General features: G+C 39.7%; 2 protein-coding genes across 2 annotated transcripts; both read right to left on the minus strand.

The window, feature by feature from the left end:
• Positions 1-5,054: 5,054 nt before the first annotated feature.
• On the minus strand, positions 5,055-5,740 carry LOC141674082 (uncharacterized). Its single transcript, XM_074480807.1, has 2 exons — positions 5,597-5,740; positions 5,055-5,498 (listed from the first exon to the last, which is right to left on the minus strand). The coding sequence occupies exons 1-2, from the start codon at positions 5,738-5,740 to the stop codon at positions 5,055-5,057; spliced, it is 588 nt and encodes a 195-aa protein (XP_074336908.1).
• On the minus strand, positions 5,737-6,942 carry LOC141674083 (uncharacterized). Its single transcript, XM_074480808.1, has one exon. The coding sequence runs from the start codon at positions 6,940-6,942 to the stop codon at positions 5,737-5,739; it is 1,206 nt and encodes a 401-aa protein (XP_074336909.1).
• Positions 6,943-25,550: the final 18,608 nt, after the last annotated feature.

A 25,550-nucleotide genomic window follows, 5' to 3' on the forward strand; every position in this document is an offset into this window, starting at 1 on the left:
ATTAACTCTCTTTTTTTCTATTTTTTTCTCAAAATTTCTGAGCAAGTGCGTTTCGCTCCTTCTTGCTCAACCCTAGACTACTCGCATAAAAATACGAGTCGGCTACTAGCCATTTGACGCCTAGCCACAATTAGCAATGAATTCCATTTTTCACTCTATTTTTTCTTTTCATGTCTTTTATCACTAAGAAGCTATTATAAAATTCTAAGCATAATCAATAGATTAACCTCGAAAACCATCGAACCATAACAACAATCTAGTCCTTAAGCATTCTCTAAGACTTAGTGAAATTACAAGTGTTTTTAGCATGCATATCAACTTACACGACTCAACATCACTCCAACGCTATCACTACACTCGCACCAACATCACAAATTAATTGGTAAATCAGCGCAAAAGGGATCATGGTATATGCATGAGCTACATGACATGATAAATAAAGCTATAAATAAAAAAAACTATATGACAAAAAAATGCAATTATATGAACTAAACTATCATGAATATGCAACTATATGACACACACACAAAATATTCCTTAACTACCACCCCCAAGCTTAAAATCTTCACTGTCCCCAGTGAAGGTAGTAGAAAGGAACACAGGGTATACCTACTCGGAGAAATCATCATCATCATCACCCTCAGAGGGTGGTGTATCAGGAGGCGGATATGCAGAGTCCTCACCAAAAACTGGCCACTGGATGTTAGCTCCAAGGCCTCGAAAAGCAGTCCCAAGTGCAAGGGTGAGCTCCTGAGCAAACCTGCTCTGTGTCTCGTACATAGCATCCATCCTCCTCGACAGCCTCCTATACCGGGCATCAGCCATCCCAGCACCCTCCTGAGCTCTAGAAGAACCAGCCTCATCTCGCCTTAGCCTCGCCATGGTAGCACCTCGTGCTGGACGCCCTCCTGGAAGACGATAACCCAGCCTATGCTCCTCATTCAAAATTCCCCATAACAACTGTGCTCTCTCAACTGTGACCTCATGTGCATGTGAAGTAGGCAGAATATTAGCGCAAATAAAAGCATTCTATGCAGGGGCATACTTGTTCATCGCAATCACCAGAAAATGGCGATACTCGTTAGTCCCAGTCTTGAAAGTCCAAACTGTGCCCGGCCTACAGAGAGTAGCACAAATCAAATCCAAGTCAAAATCCTCAGCAGTCTTCTCATTCCAATTCTGCACCATCTGAATAGTGTCCGGCTTGATTTCAATGTTATTGGCCTCAATAGCTGGGTGCATGATGCTAGACTGAATGTCATCAATTTTGGGCCGAGAAAAGTCCATAAGAGCTATATCTGCCGGAACTAAACGATCACCCATGGTTAATGGTTCTTTCTGCTCACTTCCTGAATTCGAATCTTCAAAATCTATCTTTTCCGAAATATTATGAACTTCGTCTGTCTCCTCAGCCGTATCTAAAGTCCTCTTGTGAGTACGAGAACGACTTTGCATAAACGCTCGCTAAAGTACCTGAAACACAACAGGAAACAATAAGTAACACGTCTTAATCACTGAGTCCTAATGACCAATGATGGTAAGTACATAAACTAAACAAATACGCCGAGTCCCCGGCAACGGCGCCAAAAACTTGTTAGGGCGAAAACACGCGATAATAACACACGCAAGTATACGCGTTCGCAAGTAATATAGAATACTTTCTAGTTCGTTCCCACAGAGACTCGGACTAATTATGTTCAATTAAACTCACTCACCAGTATATGATTACTTCTCAATGTTAAGACAATAACACTTAGATTTGATTAACTAATTATTAACTCCAATTAACTACTAGAATTAAGCATTTAATTAACACTTGAATTAATAATATTAAAACACTCATTAGATCACAACTTCATTACTACATCCTTCAATAGCTATTGTTATTACCCTTAGCATGCAACAGTGATGATATTAATCGAATAACACGAAACTGATAAAAGCCAACTTTCATTGTACTAATACCATTTTACCAAGCATCCACAATTAAGATAGAAGTTGAATAGGCATCAATTATGTTGAGTCCCTATATGTCTATAGAAATTGACAACATAACGATTTAAGCACGAGTTATTCCTTTTGATTACACAGGGCGAATAAAACAGTAAGAGTTACCCACTAATCATGCATACTCGTACATAAACCTATGCTAGCATGGCAAGTTCTAAATCTCAAGATCTACCGTCGCTTCACAAGAGATTAACACCCTATCTTATATGTTCACGACGCACATAAATCCGTTACAACCCCATGATCACGATTAGCCCATGATAGCACTCATCGTCATCATGGGTTCATATGAAAACATGATAATAACACACGAGAATAATAACTAAAACTACTTATATTAAACCAGAGTACGTCACAAGAGTAAATAGGTTCAAAGTAAAGAAAACTAGCATCCAACGTTATAACGAAATAAAGAATCACAAGAAAATATGGTTCCTCTTCGTTGCAGTGTGCTCCTATCTTCCCACTTGCAATGCTAAACACATGCCAAGGTTTATTATTGATGAAATCTCTATCGAAATGTAATTAATACCCTGAAATGCACAAACACTAGAAAAATGCATCAAATACACAAAATACTTGATTTCAAGACACCAATTCAAGCTATTATAAGACGTTCTAAGTGGTACAAAATGCCACTTATCAGCTGGGACCTGGAGTTTATGCCGTTGTACAAAACTGTTTTGAAAAATAACAGGTTCCCATCCGAGCGGCTCGGTGGAGATGCCCTGGTGAAGATGTATGACTTTGTGCTCGCTCTTGGTGCCCAGTGGACCCGGGATACCTTTTTAGATAACCAAACATTGTTTAATGTTGGCTGTAAGTGTTTTGCATTAGTAGTTTTTCCTTTTTACTTTTCTTGATATATATATTTTGCTCTGTTGTTCCTCTTTAAAACCGTTGTTCCTTGTGCAGGTCTTCCCTTCCTTAATCCTTTCCATTACGCTATGTCGCAACAATTTAAGGATTTGGTCGGAAGGTTCAAGAAGATTGGCGGTGCTGTGCAGCTGGACTCAAGAAAGAAAACAGCTGGTGTGGGTAGTGGCTCTCAGACCAGGGATGCTGGTTCCTCAGGAAATAGTGTAAGGCAAAGTCATCCGGTGGTTACTACACCTGTTGCCCTAGAGCCCGAGGAGGTTGAGGAGCTGGAGTTGGAGGAGGAAGAAGTTGGAACTTTGAATCCTCATAAGAGGAAGGCTGTGGAAGAAGTTATTGGTGGTTCTGGAACCCCCCAACGTAGGAGGGTTGTTGCTTCGGGCTCTACCGAGGAGGAGAGCCAAAAGTTGGTGGAGGAGGATGCGTTGAAGAACCTCTTATCCCGGATGACATTGGATGATCGTCGGAACGAGATATTTGAGAACTATACCACCCCTGCTGACTTTGATTCCTAAGCCAAGGAGGATCTGAATACCTTCCTCGATCATCTGGTTCGAGATGTTTCGGAGGTAAGATTGTTCCCTTTCCATTTTCTTTCCTACCCTTGCATTAGTATTGAGTCGTTTATTTTTAGGCCAATGCTCGGATCAACGGCTGCTCCACCATTCTTCACAATTACCGCATAAGGGAGGCCAGGAATAAGGCCGCGGTGAAGGAGCTAACTAAGGAGAAGGAAACCTTCACCAAGTACCGGTAGGTAAAGGAAAGGGAGTCTCGCGAGCATAAGAAGGCTGTTGCTGAGGCGGTGAAGTCTCGGGAGGCTACGGAGCAGTTGGTTGGATCCCTCCGGGCGGAGGTTGAGAACTTGAAAAAAGAGCTTGCTTCCAGGCCCCGGGCAGAGGAGGTGCTTGAGTCCTTCCGGGGTACCCCGCTTACTACGAGGAGCTCAACAACAAGATCTTTGAGAAAGTCAACATTTGCTGGGACATTGTTTCTGCTTATCTGGCTGAGAATCCGGGTAGTGATATGGATGGATTCATAGAGTTGTACCTCGCAGAAGAGCTCCTTCGTGAAGAAGCCAAAGCTGCTGAGGTGGGTACATTCGGGGCGCAGCCGCCTCCGCCTCCCGAAGAGGGCCGCGAGAAGACTCCTCCTCCTCCCGAGAACTGAAGAATTAAGAATGAAGACCCGGGCTTTGTGCCTTGTAATTTGTTTTTCATAGTTTGCTATCATTTCATAATTAGCCCTTGTGGCCTTTAGACTTTGTTATTTGGATTTCGTTTGCCTTTGGTGTGGATTTGTCCCGGGGCTTAGTTTGCCTCGGGAATGCATGTAAATATATTTCCTTTTCGTATTTGGTTTTGCTTTCTTACGTCAAAATTTTTCTAAGTACACGTGGTTCGTGGTACGGTCCCCGGGAAGGGGTTAAAATTTTAACAGTAAAATTTTCTAAGTACACATGGTTTGTGCAATGGTCCCTGGGAAGGGGTGTAAAATTTTATTTGAATAAAATTTTCTAAGTACACATGGTTTATGTAATGGTCCCCGGGAAGGGGTTTAAAATTTTAATTGAATAAAATTTTCTAAGTACATATGGTTTGTGTAATGGTCCCCGGGAAGGGGTTTAAAATTTTAATTGAATAAAATTTTCTAAGTACACATGGTTTATGTAATGGTCCCCGGGAAGGGGTGTAAAATTTTAATTGAATAAAATTTTCTAAGCACACATGGTTTGTGTAATGGTCCCCGAGAAGGGGTTTAAAATTTTAATTGAATAAAATTTTCTAAGTATACATGGTTTGTGTAATGGTCCCCAGGAAGGGGTTTAAAATTTTAATTGAATAAAATTTTCTAAGTACACATGGTTTGTGGAATGGTCCCGGGGAAGGGGTTTTAAATTTTAATTGAATAAAATTTTTTAAGTACACATGGTTTGTGTAATGGTCCCCGGGAAGGGGTTTTAAAATTTTAACTGAAGAAAATTTTGTAAGTAAAATAGCGACGGTGATCGAATGACAGTAGAATAATCTTGAGCTATGGGGTGCTCAAGGTGGGGTTTTCATTTAATTCATAATACAATAAAAATACATTCTGGGGAAAACATTGAAAATTACGTCAAGTTGTCATAGCCTAAAAGTAGAGGAGATCCTGGGATGTGCGCCCTACCTTTACTGGTAGAATTTCCTTAGGCGAGCTTCGTGCCAAGTGTTTGGGACTTCGGTTCCACCGAGATAGCTTAGCTTGTAGGTTCCTGGTCGGAGCACTGCTTTAACCCTATAGGGGCCGTCCCAGTTGGGTTGGAGTTTTCCTTGATTGGTTGGGTCCGAGGCCTCGGTGTGCCGGAGTACAAAGTCTCCCGCTTCGTACTCTCTGATTTTTGCCTTCTTCCCAAAGTGGAGTTTTGTCTTTTCTTTATAACCTTCCATCCTTTTTACTGCCTTGTCTCTTACCTCGTCTAGGAGCTCCAGGTTGGTCTTCAGTCCCTCGATGTTTGAGATCTCATCGAAGTTGACGACTCTGTGGGAAGGGGACCCGGTTTCGATTGGTATGCAGGCTTCAGTACCATATGCCAGCTTAAAGGGGGTCTCATTGGTTCCCGTTCTGGGGTGGTTCTGTAGGAGCACAGTACTTTCGGAAACTCATCAGGCCAAGTTTTCTTGGACTGTTCTAGTCTTTTTTCCAGGCCCCGAAGTATGGTTCTGTTAGTTACTTCGACCTGTCCATTCCCCTGAGGATGTTCGACCGATGCCCTTTTGTGCTTGATTCCGAGCTCTTTCAGATATGCCTCGAAGTCAGACCCGACGAACTGCGGGCCATTGTCGGAGTCGAGAACTACCGGGATCCCGAACCTCATGATGATTGAATCCATAAACTTGATACAATCGTGTTGATTATCCTCATTGCCTTAGCTTCTGCCCACTTTGTCATGTAATCAATGGCTACCAGGACGTAGCGGAGGTCACCTTTTGCTCGGGGAAAGGGGCCCATGATATCTATGCCCCAAACAGCAAATGGGATCGGAGATAATACCGATGCCGGAAGGATGGGGCTTTGCCTGGGAACGCTGCTGAATTTCTGGCACCGGGGGCATTTCTTAACATAGTCAACGGAGTCGTAGTGGACTGTCGTCCAGTAATATCCTTTCCTGATGACTTTGTAGGCTAGAGCTTTGGTCGCTAGGTGGTCTCCGCAGATGCCTTCGTGAACTTCCCGGAGATAGTATTTTGCCTCATCCGGTTCCACACACTTCAGGGTGGGTGCTGAAAAGGTTCTTCTGTATAACTGGCCATCTTCCAGGAAGAAATGAGCAGCTTTGTGCTTTAAGTATCTAGCTTTGTTCTGGTCTTCTGGGAGCGTCCCATCCTTTAAGTAAGCTATGTAGGGGGTCATCCAATTGTCTGCGCTCCCGATGCACAGGACCTCTGCTCGCTCTGTGCTGGGTGTCTTGAGTTCTTCGAAGTACACTGAACTGGCGAGGTCTGACATATTTTGTACGAGCTTGGACAGCTCATCTGCTTTGGAGTTCTCTTCTTTGTTGATCTGAAGTATGGTGATGTCGGGGGTGTCTTCCAGGATATTCCGTACCATTGCCTGGTATTGTGCCAATATTGGATCTTTCACAATATATTCTCCACTGGTTTGCTTGACCACAATCTGAGAATCACTGTGGAAGATCATCTTTGAAACACCGAGAGATTTTGCCAATTTGAGCCCGGAGATGAGTGCCTCATATTCAGCCTGATTATTCGTTGCCTTGAATCCGAAAGTCATTGCCTGTTGAATGGTGAAGCCCTCCGGGCTGATTAGGATGAGGCATGCTCCAGATCTTTTGGCCATGGATGATCCATCCACATAGAGCTTCCAGAATTTCGTTCCCGGGTTAGTTTCTTCCGGGGTTACCTCTTGGGAGGAGGGTAGTCGTTGCTCCGGGAAGGTGCATTTCATGATGAATTCTGCTAAGGCCTGCGCTTTTATTGTCATGCATGGCACGAACTTGATGTTAAATTGGCTTAATTCAATGGCCCAGTTAACCAGCCTTCCGGAGACATCTGGCATGTGGATGATCTTCCTGAGCTGCTGATCTGTGACCACTCTAATCTCTCGGCCTTGGAACTATTGCCTCAGCTTCCTGCTGGAGTGCACAAGGGCCAAGGCGAATTTTTCCAAGTTTAGGTACCGAGTCTCGGCGTCCTTGAGGACTTGGCTGACATAGTAGATGGGGCTTTGCATTCCCCCTTCCTCCCGGACCAGAGCCGAAGAGACAACCTTGGGGCTGGCGGCGATGTAGAGGGATAAAGGCTCTCCGGGCTTGGCTTTTGATAGCACTGGGGGGTTCATCAGGAGCTTCTTAATTTCTTCAAAAGCTGTGTGGCATTCTGGGGTCCAATCTACTACCTTCTTGTTTCGGGCACCTTTTAGCAACTCGAAGAATGGGAGACATCTTTCTGCCAGCTTCGGGATGAACCTGAGTAGGGACGCTAGGCATCCAGCCAACTTCTGGATGTCCTTCTGAGTGTGAGGTATCTTCATTTCTATTATGGCATTGATTTTCTCCGGGTTTGCTTCTATTCCTCTTTCAATGACCAAGAATCCCAGGAATTTGCCTGAAGGTACCCCGAATGCACATTTCTCCGGGTTCAGCTTCATATTGTATCTCCCCAGGTTGTCAAAAGACTCCTTGAGGTCTTTTATGTGATCTGGGACTGTGAGTGACTTGGAGATCATGTCTTCTACATAAGATTCCATATTCCTCCCCAGTTGGCTTTTGAAAATTGTGTTCATCATTTTCTGGTAGGTGGCTCCGGCGTTGATGAGCCCGAAAGGCATCATAATGAAGGCATAGACTGCCCTATGAGTGATGAAGGCTATTTTGGTGATGTCTTCGGGATTCATGCGGACCTGGTTATATCCTGAAAAGGCGTCCATAAAGCTGAGCATGGTGTGGCCCGAAGTTGCGTCGATCAGCTGGTCAATGTTTGGGAGGGGATAGGAATCTTTAGGACATGCAGCGTTGAGGCTCATGTAGTCGACACACATTCTCCATTTTCCATTCGGTTTCTTGACTAGCACCACATTGGCGAGCCAGTCGGGGTACTTGATTTCGCAGATGATGTCGGACCTGAGTAGCTTTGCTATTTCTTCGTTTATTTCTTGCTGTCGCTCGGGGGAAAATTTTCTCCTCTTCTGCTTGATCGGTCTTTTCCTCGGGTCTACGTCTAGATTGTGCGTTGCCATGGACTGGTCGATCCCGGGCATATCTTCTGGTGCCAATGCGAATACATCTACATATTCCCTTAACAGCAAGGTGAGCTCTTCCTGGAAGGATGTCTCTAAGCCTTTTCCAATTTTTAACTTCCGGGTGGGGTTCCCGGGATGCAATCATATCTCCACTGTCTGGGCAGCAGGTTCTACCTTGGTTTTCTCTTTTATCTCCACAAATTTCTGTATCCGGGCATCGGCGTTGGTTACACTATATCCCGAATCCTCTATCATGTTGACATTCAACCTTAGCCTTTTGCTGAAATGTTCACGATGCTTCTTGCGGCTTTGGCCTTTGGGTAAGGCCATCACCTTCTTTCTATTTTCTGGGTCAGTTTCGGCCATGACCAGTGCTTGTCCGTAGCATTTTCCCGATGTGCCCCGGTCCCCTCTGAGTTCTCCGATGCCTCCCGGGGTGGGAAATTTCAGCTTCAAGTGAATTGTGGACGGGATGGCCCGAAGCTTGGTGATGGTGGGTCTTCCTAGAATTATACTATAAGAGGATGTAGCACTTATCACATAGAACTTCATGACATGAGATACCTGTCGGGGTGCGGTACCAAAGACCATGGGGAGGTATATTACCCCGCGGATCGGGATCATATTGTTCCCGAACCCATAAAGGGGGTCTTCGAGGCATGGATCCATGCGGAGGTGTCCCAACTTCATCCTGCTAAGGGTATCTTCAAAGACAATGTTAGCTGAGGAACCGTTATCAACCAAAATTCTTTGTACCTCATTGTCGGCGATATCGAGAGTCATGACCAGGGCTTGGTTGTGCTCGGGATCCAGGCCCTCATAATCGGCATTGGAGAAATATATGTGTTCATCTTTAGCAGGCTCGATCATCAGGACATCATTATCCACATCTGGACTCCGGGGCGGGGAGGAGGTCCCTAAGAAGATCATGTTGACCACATGTTTCCCGCCGTCAAAGGGTTTATCTCTGTCATCGAGTCTTCTTTGTAGGTACTGGTTCATATTGCCCTTTTTGTTTTGGTCTTCAATGAACATTTTGAAAGAGAAGCAGTTCTCCGTGGTGTGGCCATGATCCTCATGATACCCGTAATTTTTGTCTCGGGCCTTATTCCCGGGGGGTGCCAACAGCGGCTTCGGGGGGTAATAAAAGGGTTTTCCCTTTACTTCTCTCAAGATGTCGGCCCGGGGCCGGCTGAGTGGAGTCCATTCAGGCTCCGGTTTTGGCTCCCTTTTGGGCTTGGGCTTCCTTTCAATCTTCTGCGGTCTGGAGTAGTCATCCCGGGGTAGGGTCCCCCGGGATTGCTGTATATAATTGGTTTGTATGTCTGTCATGTGTCTCTTTTCTTTTCCGTAGGTGGAGCGGCGTTCCGGAGACTCATCATCATCCTGGATCTGCCTGTTCATCTTCATTGAGGTGAGGAAGTCATTTTCTTTGATAAACTTCGAAGCCATCGCATAAGCCGAGGCAAGGCTTTGGGGCTCCCTATTGATCAGGTCCTTCACGTAGCCTTCGCATGAAACCGGGTGGAGATTACGCCGGAAAATATTCACGGCTTCCTTCTCCTCAAGGTTAGAGAGCTGGAAGACTGATTCCTGGAACCTTTTGATGAATTCTCGTAGAGTTTCTCTGCTTCTCTGTTGAATGATTTCCAAGTGGCACATCTGGAGCTCGTTCATACGATTCGCCCTGAACCTTTTGAGGAATATCTCCCGGAAGTCCTTCCAAGAGTCGATGCTCTGGGAGAAGATTCTACTGAACCATTTATGGGCCCCTCCCTTTAGTGTTGAAGCGAAGAAACGATATTTGGTGAGGTCATTGTAATCATATATGTTTGAGATCTGTTCAAAGTAGTTGAGATGTTCTTCAGAGTCGGCAAGCCCGTCAAAAGAGTCGAAGTTGAAGTGCTTGAGTGTTGTTTCCCTGGGGGTGGATTCCAGCCTTCTGGTGAAGGGCGTGGCCGCCGCCCCGACTTCCACGTCCCCTTCCACTTTTCTTTTAAGATCTCGGAGAGCCCGGGCCATTTGCTCCTGTTTAGATTCCTTCTCAGGTTCTAAATCCGAAGACACATGAATCTGACATGTCTTTTTCTTTAGCTTGGCTTCCTCCTCTTGGACCCTCTTTTCAATGTTAGCTTTCGCCTTGGCCTCTTCCTCCATCCGGATGCGGTCCCTGAGTGTGGCCCTCTTGATCTCATCTCGGGCGTCCTCTGACAGTCTCTTAGTTCTGTTAATACGGTCCAAGACTGAGCCCCGAGATTCTTCTGAGTACTCTTCCTGGTCCCCGGGACGGGTTTCAGGGGCCTTGTTCTTTTCTTTCCACAGGTCCATAGCCGCTTGAATCTGCTCCGGGGTCATGCTTCCTGTTAGGTCCCAATTTGTTTGTAGAAGGGGGGTTGAATGCAAACAATACCGTTTAATCGAATAAAATGCGGAATAAAATTGTGAAACAAAATTCAAGTTAAATAAAACTTTTATTAAACTTGAAAGGTGTTACAACTACGGTATCGGTTACAAGGGATTAATCTCAAATCAATTATTACAAATCTAGAATAAATTCGACATGAACTTTTTCTATTTTTGTAATTAAAAGATCAAATGCTAAATGCGATTTGAGATTAAGTTCTAGGGATTTTAATCCGCTAGATTGATACACAAGAACAAGATAAGTATTTATAGTTGATTGGATTTAACTTTACAATCTAGAAATTGATCTTGAAGTTGCAGATGAAATGAAATATTTTTCTGCTCCTTTTTCTTTTGTTCTTGAGTTTGTGTTCTGTTTGATTGCTAGTGAAATAATAGACTTCTGCTTCTTTTTATCAAACAGCCGAATGTAAACATGTACTGGCATGACAATCTCTTTGGCCAGCAAGACTTTCGGTATGACAAAATTTACAACTAGCAAGACAATTAAAATGAGCTAGCAAGACTTTCGGTATGACTATTGATTGTCATACCGATTTTCATATTAGTTCAAATAAATTGTCTTGCTGAATTAATAACAGATTTTAATCTAAACAGAAATTCTAATAAGACAATTAAATGAATTGGCATGACTTTCGGTATGATTATCAATTGTCATACCGATTGTCATACTAGTTCAAATAAATTGTCTTGCTGAATTTAAGCAGATTTTAAACCAATTAAAATCTTGTAAATCCTTAATATTAATTCTAAATTAATTAATCAATTTAATTCAATTAATCAATAAATTAATCTTTGCAGATATAATTTATTTTCTTAATTAAATTATATGACTTAATTAATTAATAGAGAATTAATACTAACCCTGAGCAGCATCCATTCTTCTGACAATCTTCTGAAAGTCACTGAGACTTATGAATCAATTCCGCCACTTCAATGCTGACACTCGATGTACTGTCTGGTTCATGAGTGACTAACTTCCGTGACGTTTCTTCATGTCTTGACTTTGATATTCTGATTGAATTTTTGTAATAAATGATACCCTGACGAGATCTCTGTCACTTGATTAAATCCACGATCTTGATTTATATCACTGAGGCATGATCAAATTCTTGAACTTCTTCCAGTGAATCTTCAAGTCTGCAGATGAACAATATTTCTTTATTCTTTGACAGATGTTACATTGTGAGATCTCTCTGATGATTGATCCACTATTTACTTATTACATTCTTATTTGAGTTGAGTTAAATACTCGAATAAACGAGTAGGCTATGACATATGCCTTTCAATCTCCCCCTATTTGCTTGTTAGACAATAACAACAAATACCTAGAGGATAACTCAACTAACAAATAAGAAAAAGATATAAACAGTAATGTAAAGTAAATAGCAGAAAAGTTCTGGATTATATTTAACATTTTCCAGATTCCAAATGAAATTTACAAGTGAATACAAGATAGATGTTCCTCTAGCCTGAACATATAACTACATTAGACTATCTTGATTCATAAAGCTCTAATCATATTACATTGAGTTTTAAGCTAATTGACTTCAGTTGTCTTCTCTTCTGACTTCACCTTCTTCTAAATCTTGAAGCAATTCCTTGTCAAAGACACGATCCTTTTCTGAAGTGAAGCTTGCTGGTCTGACTGGTTGAACTCCAACTGACTTCAGCTTATTCTTGAGTTGATTGTACCTTTTAACATTCTTTTCACAATAAGCTTGAATCAAGTCAGCAGCTTGAGTCTTCAACATGGATGAATATCCAGCAGTTCTCAAATGATGTTCCATCCAGACCAGATGCTTAGCTGAGTAGTCTTTAAGAGATTGTACATCTAGCTAACAGATTTGAAGACAATCAGACTTAAAGAATCTCACCTGATGAGGATTGTTGACCACTTGAGGACTGGCCCTGCTGGCAAACTCTTTAAGCCTTTCTCGAAGAACTTCATTCAATTCTGAGCTTTTTTTGACTTTGTTTAAAAGAACCCAAATCTCTGACAAAGAACGATTCTCAAATAGATGAAGTGACACCTTGAAAGATCCTTCACTCTGACAATATAAAAAAATGCTTATCTCATTTAGGGATCTATCAAAAGCAGCTGTGATCCTTGAGACTTCAGTCTTGATAGCATTCATGTACATGTCATTGTTAGGATTTGAGATTTCCAGCTTGTCAAGAAGATGTAAGAACTGCCTATCATTGTTAGTGCTCAGCTGAGGCATATCAAGTACTCTCCTAGCTTCATCCCATTTTTCACCAATCTGACATCTCTTCTCCTTTCTTGAGCCTTAATGTCATGAAGACGTTGCTTTTGAAGAGTTTCTGTTCTTTGAATGTCTTTTCTCATGTCAATGATCTGAGAGACCTTCTTGAGTTCAGCTTCTTTTCTTTTCATCTCTGACTGCTCCTTCTGAAATTCTTTCTCAAACATAGGATCCACTTGAGCTTCTTCTTCCCATTCTCCAAAATCACTTTCCTCTTCAGCTTCAAATAACCCATCTTTATCTTCCTGAACTGGTTCAGTGGGAATGTCAAAAATATCAAAGTCATCCTGTTCTCCACTGTAGTAGACATCATCAGCCTTTCCTTTGTTTCCAGCAGAGGTATCTTTTTCTTTCCCTTTGGCACTACTCCCTTTCTTCTCCCCCTTAGTTGAGGGATCCTCTTCTGATCTTCCTTTGGAACCTCCATCACCTCCAGAGCCTGATCCTCCACCAGACGGTCCTTCAAAATAAGCTCTTTGTTCTTCATTAGGGCAATGAGAATTCTTGATCATGTAATATAGGTGCTTCATCCCTTCATTGAGATGTTCCATGCCCGTCTCTATCTTTAGAAATCTTGAGGAGTCCAGTGAATGATTCATCTCAACGAGGTCTTCAAGAGAAGTCATTCTTGTATGTAGAGAGCAGAAGTTGGATATGTCATCAGCTGATAAAGTTGGAGTGTCCTGAATAGAATTGAGCTTTGGTATTACAGTGGTCTTTAGATCTGAGATGTCATTCCTTATGATTGCAAGCTGATTGTTGACAGAGGTGGAAGAAGAAGACCGTTCAACCACTTGTGCTTTGAATGCTTGAGCTTCAGCTTGGCTTTTAGCAAGTTCTTCTTTTAGAGCAGCAATTTGAGCTAACAGGTTTTGAGTATCTGTGTCTGTGTGTGCTCTCACCTGAATTTCACTCGTGTTTGGTTCACTCACCTCACGTGCTTGTGTTTCTCTCAATATAATTGCTCGTGAGGAGTCTTCCTGTTGCTGTTCTTCTGTACCTGTAGTAAAAATCACCCTAGCCTCTTCAAGAGAGGTCAGTGGTGGTGCAATGGGAATTCACGAGTCCCGATCCTCAGTCAAACCTATCATTTCATGTGAAATAGATGTCTGAATTGCTTCAGGGATAGATTGACCGAGTTGCCCTCCACTTTCTCCAGATAAATCTGCGAGTGGAGAATCCCATAAGGGAGCCAGAGGTGTTGGATCTGGGAGGGGAGAAAATGACTCTATTAAAGATGGCGGAGAGTCAGATTTTCCCTCTGAAGCATGTGACTGCTCTTCTGCCGTAACTATGGCAGGCACTGTAACCGACTCTACGTGCACTCCTCGCTGTGTGTCCTGAGTATGAGCTGGGGAAGTGTATGGTTCCATTGTGAGTAATGGAATTGTGCTTGACTCAGTACAAGATGCCATGGCCCTATGGCGAATTTCAATAGATGCATCATGTTGAGAGAATGCCTCTAGTAACTGTTCATTGGCCATTTCAAAGTCCATGTCCTGTTGGGAGGACAAGGATGGGCTTTCAGATGCCTCAGAATATGTTCTTCTTTTCTTAGGAGGAGGCAGAGCTGAGGGTTCACTCATATTTAACAATGTACTACTTCCTAGTAATCTTCTGGGTAACATTTTAGACAGTGGGGGAGAGGTTGAGATAGAATGTGACTCTGTGTTTGGCTCTATGACCTGGGATTGAAGCTGTGGTTCTACAACTTCATGGTCAGCCCTATCAACCACTGGGGGTCTTTCAACAGAAGTAGGAAGAGAGTGAGAGTGAGGAATTACTACCTGTAATGGAAGAGCATCTGATGTTGGAGGAGCCTGGTGGCTTGAACCACTGGAGGTTGAGGTTGCTGTTCATGACCGGGAAGATTGAAAATAGGTAAAGGAATATAAGTGGTCCATGAAAGCAGATACAAGTACTGGAACTTGCATGAATTTGAAGGTTGTGTCTTGGCGAGTGTAAATCTTTTTGCTAACTGGAGGGGGTTCGGTTACTGCAGAGTTAGCAAAAAGGGCTTTGTGTTCAGGTGTGAGAAGATGATCTGCTATAAGCATGAGAAAACGAGCATAGTAACATGATATCCCTACGATTTGTAGAATGATCACGTAAAGCAGAAGTTAGACGTCTCAAGAGAATGGGAAAAAGTAGTTTGCCAAAATTGATCCTTTGATTGAAAACAACCGCCAGACCAATATACTGCAGAGTGGAAGTGATGTTATGAAAATTGGATTTTGTGCAGTTGGCAAACACTTTGGAAAGTGTATCGAAGAAAATATCCCATTCAGACACCAAATTTGATTTAGAAAGTTTGGTTAAATTGATCACCCCCTGATAGTGAATAGCATTGAAAAAATTTGTGATATCATTTTCAGAGGGTAAATTACAGAAATTGTCTAGTGGAAAATTTAACGCACGATTGACGACTGTTTCATCAACTACATACTGTGTGTTTGCGACGGTGAATGAAAAAGATTTTGAATCATCGGCCACAGTAGAGGTTGTGCAAATCAGTCTAAGTAGATCGACGTTTAAAATCACATTTGATTTAATAGCAGAGCTAACAATCGAATGGTCATTTAAAAATCTAATCCATGGCTTAAATTTTTCAACATCACATTTTTCCGGATTAAAATAACCAACCTGATTATGCGCGACAATTTGGAAATTGAGAGCCATTTAAAATAATAATAAGACACACGCTTTTCAGAATTTTAAGAATAATATTAAGAAAATTCGAATTAATTAAATTAATTTAATAATTCGAATTAAATTAATTATAATCGAAAAATTTAGACAGAAATGTATCTCGTTAAAATTCTTAACTCACAAACGCAGTTTTGACAAACCAAAAGACACAAATCAGAAATTGAAATAAAATAAAAAGTTCAAAATCAACAAACTCAAATTGAATTTGAAGGGGCAAACTGATATATAAAAAAATTTGAAAATTTTGACAGCACTCCTGTATGTATATATATGTAAGTATATATCACAGGAGTGAAGATTCAGTTTGCTGAGTAAAAACTCGAGCAAGGAAGGAAGCAATTCGTTGGTTTTAGTTCGAAGAGAGAGAAGAGAGAAAACTGTTCGACTTAAACAAAATGAACTGTTGAAATGGTTTTAAAAAAAACAAACACACGCCTTTATATAACAGCTGGTATGACAATCCGGGATTGTCATACCGATTGTCATACCAGGCAAAAGAAGGAAAAGAAAAAATAGAATAAATACTAAAATTATAACTGGTATGACATTCTGATAGTCATACCGATTGTCATACCAGTAATAATAAAAGGAAAATAATTATATATATGGTTTATAACTGGCAAGACAATTGATAGTCATACCGATTGTCTTGCCAGTATAAAACTGTACTGAATAATATAATAAACAAAATTTAAACTGAAATGACTTTCAGCAAGACAATTTCAATTGTCTTGCCGATTGTCATATCAGCTTTAAACACAGAAACACACACATATATAAATTTATAAAGACTTATATAACTTAGTAAAAATATCAGAAAATATTTACAAAATAGTAAAACTGAAATACAGACTTATAATATTTACAGAAACAAAGACAATATATCAGAATTTATTATTTTTATTCTAAAAATAGATTTCTATTGAATTTTAGCAAATAAAATTCATAGTAAAATATTTTTAGAGGAAATATAATATTCTGAGATATTTTAAATTAACAAGTAGGGAAAATAAAAATAGATAAGATAATATATATTACATAGAAATAAGCAAGAAATATGATAAAATGATAAAATAAATTTGCAAATGAATTTTTTTTTTTTTTATTAATGAAAAATTCATTTGTAAATTTATTCAAGAACAGATCACAGATATTAACTAAATTAATCACTAAAACTATTCAACATGCCCAATTTACCAACTAATCTGGTAAATGTGGATTCGTCAAGTGGTTTAGTAAAAATATCTGCTATTTGTTCTTCTGTTGGAACAAAAAATAGTTCAGCAGTACCATTCATGACGTGCTCTCTAATAAAATGATACCTGATGTCAATGTGCTTTGTCCTCGAGTGCTGCACAGGGTTATTGGTGATGGCTATTGCACTTGTATTGTCACATAAAATAGGAATCTTGTTCAATACAGAGCAATAGTCTCGTAGTTGGTTCCTAATCCACAAGATCTGAGCACAGCAGCTTCCAGCAGCAATATATTCAGCCTCGGCCGTTGAGTTGGAAACTGTTTGTTGTTTCTTGCTGTACCATGAGACTAGCCTGCTACCTAGGAATTGACAACTCCCTGAGGTGCTTTTCCTATCAACAACACTTCCTGCATAATCTGAATCTGTATATCCGACAAGGTTAAAACCAGATTCTTTAGGGTACCAAATACCTAGATTTGGTGTTCCCTTAAGATATCTTAAGATTCGTTTAACAGCAACGAGATGAATATCTCTAGGATCCGCTTGGAACCTTGCACATAAACATGTAGCATATATAATATCTGGTCTACTTGCAGTAAGATAGAGTAACGAGCCAATCATACCTCTGTAGCTTGTGACATCTACCTTAATGGAGTTTTCACATGGTCCAAGCTTGACAGCTGTAGTTGATGGAGTCCTTGCTGATGCAGAATCCTCTAGATTGTACTTTTTGAGGAGTTCCTTGAGATACTTGGGTTGACAAATAAATGTTCCATCTAACCTTTGATTTACTTTTAATCCAAGGAAGAACTTCAGCTCTCCCATCATGCTCATTTCAAACTTGCTGTGCATTAACTTAGCAAATATCTTACAGAGATTATCATTAGTAGACCCAAATATTATATCATCCACATAGACTTGGACTAATATAGTATCCTTCTTATGTGTTTTAGAAAAGAGAGTTTTGTCTATGACACCTCTAATAAAGCTATTTTCAATAAGAAATTCAGAGAGAGTGTCATACCATTTTCTTGGAGACTGTTTTAGCCCATAGATAGCCTTGAAAAGAAAGAAGACAAAATCCAAATGATCTGGATCTTCAAAACCAGGAGGTTGCTCTACATATACCTCTTCATCCAGCTTTCCATTCAGAAAGGCGCTCTTGACATCCATTTGATAAACTTTAAAGTTTGAAAATGCTGCGAATGCCAGAAATATCCTGATGGCCTCAAGTCTAGCCACTGGAGCATAGGTTTCATCATAATCAATGCCTTCAGCTTGAGAATACCCTTTAGCTACCAGTCTTGCCTTGTTTCTTGTAACCACACCATCTTCATCTAGTTTATTCCTGAATACCCACCTAGTACCAACAGCTTTCTTGTGTACAGGCCTAGGTACCAGTTTCCAGACTTGTTGACTTTCAAACTGATTGAGTTCATCTTGCATAGCAATCACCCAATCTGGATCAGTCAGTGCTTCTTCAATTTTCTTAGGTTCCATCTCAGAAAGAAATCCTGAGAACAGACACTCATTTTGAGTAGCACGTCTAGTTCTGACTCCAACATCTAGATCACCAATAATCAACTCAAAAGGGTGAGCTTTATTCCAGACAGTCTGTCTTGGAAGACTTGATCTTGATGATTCGCCTTGAAATTCATTGTGATGTTGTGTCCTACTAGATGATCCTTCAGCATCTCCCCCTGAGTTGTTGCCATGTTGACTTGAAGATTCTCCGTCAGTAGCAGTGGTATCTCCATTGTTGCCAAAGTTTCCATCACTATTACCTTGAGTATCATCAGGATTAACAGGTTCTTCACCAGCAACAACCTCAGGTACTTGACCATGTTCTGATTCTGAATCTGACGTATCATCAAACTTCAGTTTCTCAGAAGGATCTTCAGTTTGGATACTAGGGAGTTTAGTGTCATCAAATGTAACATTGACACTTTCAGTTACTTTGTGTTGATCAATGATATACACTCTATATGATCTTCTTCCATATCCAACAAAAATACCCTCATATGCCTTTGCCTCGAACTTACCACGACGATCATCTCCATCCTTGAGCACGAAGCATCTGGCACCAAATACATGACAGTATTTGATAGAAGGTTTCTGTTCATTCAAAATCTCATAAGGAGTTTTCATGAAGTCTTTGTTGATTAGAGTTCGATTCTGAGTATAACATGCAGTATTGACAGCTTCAGCCCAAAAGTACATTGGAAGACCTGATTCACTTAACATCGTTCTTGCAGCTTCAATCAATGTATGATTCTTCCTTTCTACCACTCCATTTTGCTGAGGGGTTCTAGGAGCTGAAAATTGTCTGGTAATCCCTTTGTCTGTACAGAATCCATTGAGAAGTGCATTCTTGAATTATGTCCCATTATCTGACCTTATTGCTCTAACAGGGACGTTAGAATCTAACTCAATCATCTTGATATGATCAATCACAACTTGTGGTGTTTCATCCTTAGAGTGAAGAAATAAAACCCACGTATACTTGGAATAGTCATCAACTATCACAAGACAGTAACACTTCTTTGACATAGAAAGGATATTAACTGGACCAAATAAATCCATGTGCAATAATTGCAGAACACCAGTTATGGAAGATGTGTCAGTGCCTTTGTGACTTGCTTTCTTTGACTTTCCTTTCTGGCAAGCCTCACATAGTCCTTCTGGAGAGAATTCCAGCTGAGGCAGACCTCTTACCAATTCTCTTTTGACAAGAGAATTCATTGTTTTGAAATTGAGATGAGAAAGTCTCTTGTGCCATAGCCAACTCTCATCTGACGATGCCTTTGCATAGAAACAATTGACTTCAAGATTGCTTCCAGAGTTCATGTCAGCTACGAACAGATTTCCTTTCCGGATTCCCATTAAGGAGGGTTTTTCACTTTTCTTGTGCAGAATCTGACACTTCAGCTTGTCGAATAAAACATTGTAGCCGTTGTCACAGAACTGACTAATGCTAAGCAGATTGTGTTCAAGTCCTTGCACAACATATACATTTTCAATGATAACATTTCCAGCTAGCAAACAGCCATATCCCTCCGTTAAACCTTTGCTGTTATCTCCAAAGGTAACCACTGGGCCAGCTTTCTCAACCACATTTGATAGCAGGGCTCTATCTCCGGTCATATGTCTTGACGATCCGCTGTCAAGAATCCACACTACCGGTTATACCTGTTTAATGCCCTCTTTTCTTAACGATGAGGTGCTTGCATTACTAGCCATGAGAGCAAGATTCCCAACTTCTTCATCTTCACTGTTAGTATCATCCCAGCTTCTTCCCTTTGCCAGGTACGCCCTTTCAGATTTACTCTTCTGATTAGAATCGTAAGAGTTCTTCCTAGCTTGTTTTGGCTTCCTGCATTCTGTGGCAAAGTGTCCCAACTCATTACAGTTGAAGCATCGAATGGTGCTTCGATCAACCATCCCTGTTTTATACCCACCACTGCTGGTGTTAGAGGATGAAGATCCACCTTTCAGGAATCTGTTGTAGTTGGACTTGTACTTGAACTTGGGATTCCTTTTGAATCTGACATTTGAGAATCTCTTGACAATCAGGGCCATTGACTCATCCTCCAATTGCTCCAGTTCTTCCAAGGAATAATAATCATCTCTTGATTGATTTGTAGTAGGAGAATCAAATTCTGCTACTATCACATTATCTTCAACCTTGGAAGACTGTACCATTCTTTCTGACTGTTGAGATTGTTGTTGATATTGTGGTTGTTGTTGTTGTTCATCAGCTACTAGAGCAGTAGACGTGCTGACCACTCTTCCTTTCCCGTAAACTTCCTTCTGCTGAATCTGCTCCAACTCATAAGTCTTTAACACACCATAGAGCCTTTCCAAAGAAATCTCACTCAGATCTCTTGCTTCTCTTATGGCAGTGATTCTATGTTCGAGATGAGTTGGCAGTGTTAAAAGGAACTTTTTGTTGACCTCCCTGATGGAATAGTATTTACCATTAATGTTCAGGTTGTTGATCAATGCATTGTACCTCTCAAACACTTCAGTGATTCCTTCTCCTGGATTGGATTTAAAGTATTCATACTCAGAGGTTAGGATTTCTAGTTTGTTCTCCCTAACTTCCTATGTGCCTTCATTAATAATCTCAATAGTTTCCCAGATATGTTTGGAATCTTTACAATTCATCACATGTCTATTCATCAGGGGATTAAGGGAATCTACTAAGATTAATTGAAGGCTAGCATACAGGGAAGCTTCTTCTATTTCAGCAGGAGAGAAGTCCTCAGGATCCTTCACATAAGTTCTCGCTTTGGTGATCACCACATCATTTTCTATTACCTCTGGTTCCATAACCATAGGAATTTTTGGACCCTTCTTCAACACTTGCAAATATTTGGGATTAGCAACCTGTAAAAACAGTAGCATCTTCTTCTTCCACATAACATAATTTTCTTTATCGAAAAGTGGAATTTTAACGGTTCCAACTTTTTGTGTAGTCATTATGAATTTTTTTTTTAGTGAATAAAAAATTCAAGAAGTGAAAGAAACACAAAAGTCTAGGATCTAGATTTGTACGTTAATCAGAAGGCTCTGATACCAATTGTTAGGTCCCAATATGTTTGTAGAAGGGGGGGTTGAATGCAAACAATACCGTTTAATTGAATAAAATGCGGAATAAAATTGTGAAACAAAATTCAAGTTAAATAAAACTTTTATTAAACTTGAAAGGTGTTACAACTACGGTATCGGTTACAAGGGATTAATCTCAAATCAATTATTACAAATCTAGAATAAATTCGACATGAACTTTTTCTATTTTTGTAATTAAAAGATCAAATGCTAAATGCGATTTGAGATTAAGTTCTAGGGATTTTAATCCGCTAGATTGATACACAAGAACAAGATAAGTATTTCTAGTTGATTGGATTTAACTTTACAATCTAGAAATTGATCTTGAAGTTGCAGATGAGATGAAATATTTTTCTGCTCCTTTTTCTTTTGTTCTTGAGTTTGTGTTCTGTTTTTTTTTATTTGATAATGAAATAACAGACTTCTGCTCCTTTTTATCAAACAGCCGAATGTAAAAATGTACTGGCATGACAATCTTCTTTGGCCAGCAAGACTTTCGGTATGACAAAATTTACAACTAGCAAGACAATTAAAATGAGCTAGCAAGACTTTCGGTATGACTATTGATTGTCATACCGATTGTCATATTAGTTCAAATAAATTGTCTTGCTGAATTAATAACAGATTTTAATCTAAACAGAAATTCTAATAAGACAATTAAATGTATTGGCATGACTTTCGGTATGACTAGCAATTGTCATACCGATTGTCATACTAGTTCAAATGAATTGTCTTGCTGAATTTAAGCAGATTTTAAACCAATTAAAATCTTGTAAATCCTTAATATTAATTCTAAATTAATTAATCAATTTAATTCAATTAATCAATAAATTAATCTTTGCAGATATAATTTATTTTCTTAACTAAATTATATGACTTAATTAATTAATAGAGAATTAATACTAACGCTGAGCAGCATCCATTCTTCTGACAATCTTCTGAAAGTCACTGAGACTTATGAATCAATTCCGCCACTTCAATGCTGACACTCGATGTACTGTCTGGTTCATGAGTGACTAACTTCCGTGACGTTTCTTCATGTCTTGACTTTGATATTCTGATTGAATCCTTGTAATAAATGATACCTTGACGAGATCTCTGTCACTTGATTAAATCCACGATCTTGATTTATATCACTGAGGCATGATCAAATTCTTGAACTTCTTCCAGTGAATCTTCAAGTCTGCAGATGAACAATGTTTCTTTATTCTTTGACAGATGTTACATTGTGAGATCTCTCTGATGATTGATCCACTATTTACTTATTACATTCTTATTTGAGTTGAGTTAAATACTCGAATAAACGAGTAGGCTATGACATATGCCTTTCAATAATAAAGGATTGTTTAATTATAATTAATTATTTATAATTAATTATTAATTAATTAAATCTTGTTTAATTCATAATAATTCAACCGTTAGTCCGACTTGAGCGAAACGAAGACCCCTAGACTCAGAAAAATGAGACGAATCCAATAGAAATAGTTGTAAGTTATAATTTCTTCCGAAAGAAATTGGTTTGGTGATAATTGATAGTTCGTAGGTCCTAGTAGGGGTATAATTAAGCCGAATAAATCCCGAAAAATTATAATAAAATCAGATAAGACTAGTAATGCAGGTATAAGCCTAGAATTGATTCTAAAAATAATTATAAATCTAGAAATTAATTATGTGCTTTATGTGCTATGTGCTTTATGTGATTATGTGAACCTATGTGCTGTATAAATGTATGTGTGTATATATGAGTCAGATAGAAACGCATGGGTAGACTGATAAGGTTGCGTATTATCAATTCAAGATACACGTATATAGTAAGTTATCTAAACGCGTATCTTTCCATGATTTGTTTAGTGTTAGCAAGGCAGAGCAAGCTAGGGTCAGAAGGCAGTGAGTTAAACCAGGTTAAGTACGCGCAAGGCAAGTTTTTCCCCTATTCTAAATTCAGAATAGTGATTTATATTTCTTTTCTATCGTGATTTATATTTCTTTTCTATCGTATCAGTTCTCTTTGATAATCATTGTTCATATACACTATTACCCATTTATTATCGCTTGATTCCAATTTCATTTCAATTCTTGATTTACCCAGTTTATTGAATTCCCTGTTCATATTTCAATTCCTTTACCCTTGTTACATATAATCTGGTATATCCTGGTGTTGGGATATATCAATAGCATTCCGATTGTTCCGGATGCTAAGCCTTGGACTGGATGGTTACTATACGGGCTGGGTTTTACCCAGACCATTATTTAATAGGCCATAGTTGCCTGAGTACTCCTTATGTTGGTTGGGTCTATGCAGTTGGGTATAGATCCGCACTATATTCTGACTGATCAGCAGGTTATAGTGCATATGTTGGTTCTTGTTTCCAGTCTTGTTCATTTGGTACTCGCCAGCATTGGCAAATTACTATTCTATACAGATTCAGATGGTTGTTCCAACCAGCAGCTTATTGTTTCACTCATTTCTCTTTCTTTATACTATATATATTGTTGCAGGCTTGTTGAGCAATTTTGGCTCATCCCTTTTTATTGTTACTCCTATTGTTTTACAGTTAAGGTAGAGAATGAAACCCATCAGGACCCGCATAGTCAAGAAGCGAGTCAAGCAGCGGGACCCTCTTATACCAAGAGTGTTCCTTCCTATTCCCGAAGAGAGCTTTGAATTGCCGGATCAGGTGTAGCAGGATATTTAGTAATGTTGGGTTGAATAAAAGTCTTGTGTAGTTGAATAAAAGTTGTGTAGTGAGATTGTAGACAGAATAAAGTTTTGTAACAAAGAGAGTTCTTGAGACAGGTTTTATTTAGTTGGGTTTGTAATGAAGTGTAGTATGTGGTTCTTATTTTCAAACTCAGACCTTAAAAGATCCTGAGTAGTGATAGTTCGGGGTAAGTATTATATTTATATTCCGCTTGTGCAGGTTTAGTTGGTAATTGTTGTTAATAATGCCCCAAATCTATACCCCGGATTTGGAGGGTGTTATACCTTGCCATTATTACAAATCATAAATATACATAAGTCTGGCACAACAAAAGTTGAAAGCCTAGCCTATTGGTAGTTCCTACCTCAGCTACAACGGCATCAACGCCCACAAGAAACTGCGGAACGTTTCCTAACCGCTCACGAATTGGGAGCTTGATCATGTTCATCTTGTTTATCTGTTGTTGTGTGATGAAAGAAGAAAGCAAGGGTGAGAAACAAGCCCACTGAAATAATATGTATAATAATTAACAATATATGAGTATTCTCATAGTACTCATGAAAGTCTTGGTCAAGAAGAAATGAACCAAGTTTGATATCTTAATGCGACCAAGTCGCAAAATATTCAGTATATATATATACTTTTCAAACGCCTTCAAATCCTCTGACATGTATAATATACACAGAGTTCTAATTTATAACTGTATAAAATATCGTTGCAAGGTGATCTCTTATATCTAACCTTGTCTCAACGTTATTCTGAAAATCTTTGTCATGCATAAGATAATCATTTACTAGATATAAGTTGAAAAGATGAAGTTACAAGATACTCCAATATACTTATATCTTTTCTGAATACTACTTGAACTACCACCGTCCAAGTTATAATTAGTTTCAAAAGTTCATCACATAGATGAGACTACAAGATAAGACTTGAATAGATCCAATCTTTGAAATATCATTTGAAAGAAATGAAGTTACGAGATACTTCATTAAGTCCCGATATATATCCATATATATCTCTCATACATTTCCTGAAAACCTCTGTCATGTAAAGTATGAACAGAGTTGTAATATCCAATGAATTTGGAAAGAAAAGAATTTTGGCATAAACCCGATATCTTGCTGATCAGGCAAAGATACCCATTAAGTAACCTTTTCTACTAGTAGATGGATGAATCCCCCACCGGTCATCACCCTGGCCACATTAGGACCTTGTGCTGGACCGCCACCCGGCCTCTTACGCGTTGATGGACTGCCACCCAGCCACTTACACTTTGATAGACCGTACCCCGGCCTGTCGCTTATGCCGACTCAAATAGATGGACTTACTTCCCAAACGTTGGGCAAGTAATTAAATTCTTTTATCAAAACAGCAACCTCGTTGCGAATATAAAATACACCATAGAGCCGGATCCCTCAATTTTTAAGCGAGTATTTAAATCCCCTTTGAAATGAAGATCTTAAATTTGAAAATGAGTATTTTTAAGAATGTTTGGAGTAATGCTGATTTAAT

Source organism: Apium graveolens, chromosome 7, assembly GCF_009905375.1.
Source record: "Apium graveolens cultivar Ventura chromosome 7, ASM990537v1, whole genome shotgun sequence".
In the NCBI taxonomy this organism is placed as follows: Eukaryota; Viridiplantae; Streptophyta; class Magnoliopsida; order Apiales; family Apiaceae; genus Apium; species Apium graveolens.

Coding starts and splice junctions, on each gene's coding strand:
- LOC141674082 (XM_074480807.1), bottom strand. CDS start 5,740: ATGAGGTTCGGGATCCCGGTAGTTCTCGACTCCGACAATGGCCCGCAG. Junction 5,499..5,596: donor AGGGGAATGGACAGGTCGAA/GTAACTAACAGA, acceptor GTGCTCCTACAG/AACCACCCCAGAACGGGAAC.
- LOC141674083 (XM_074480808.1), bottom strand. CDS start 6,942: ATGCCAGATGTCTCCGGAAGGCTGGTTAACTGGGCCATTGAATTAAGC.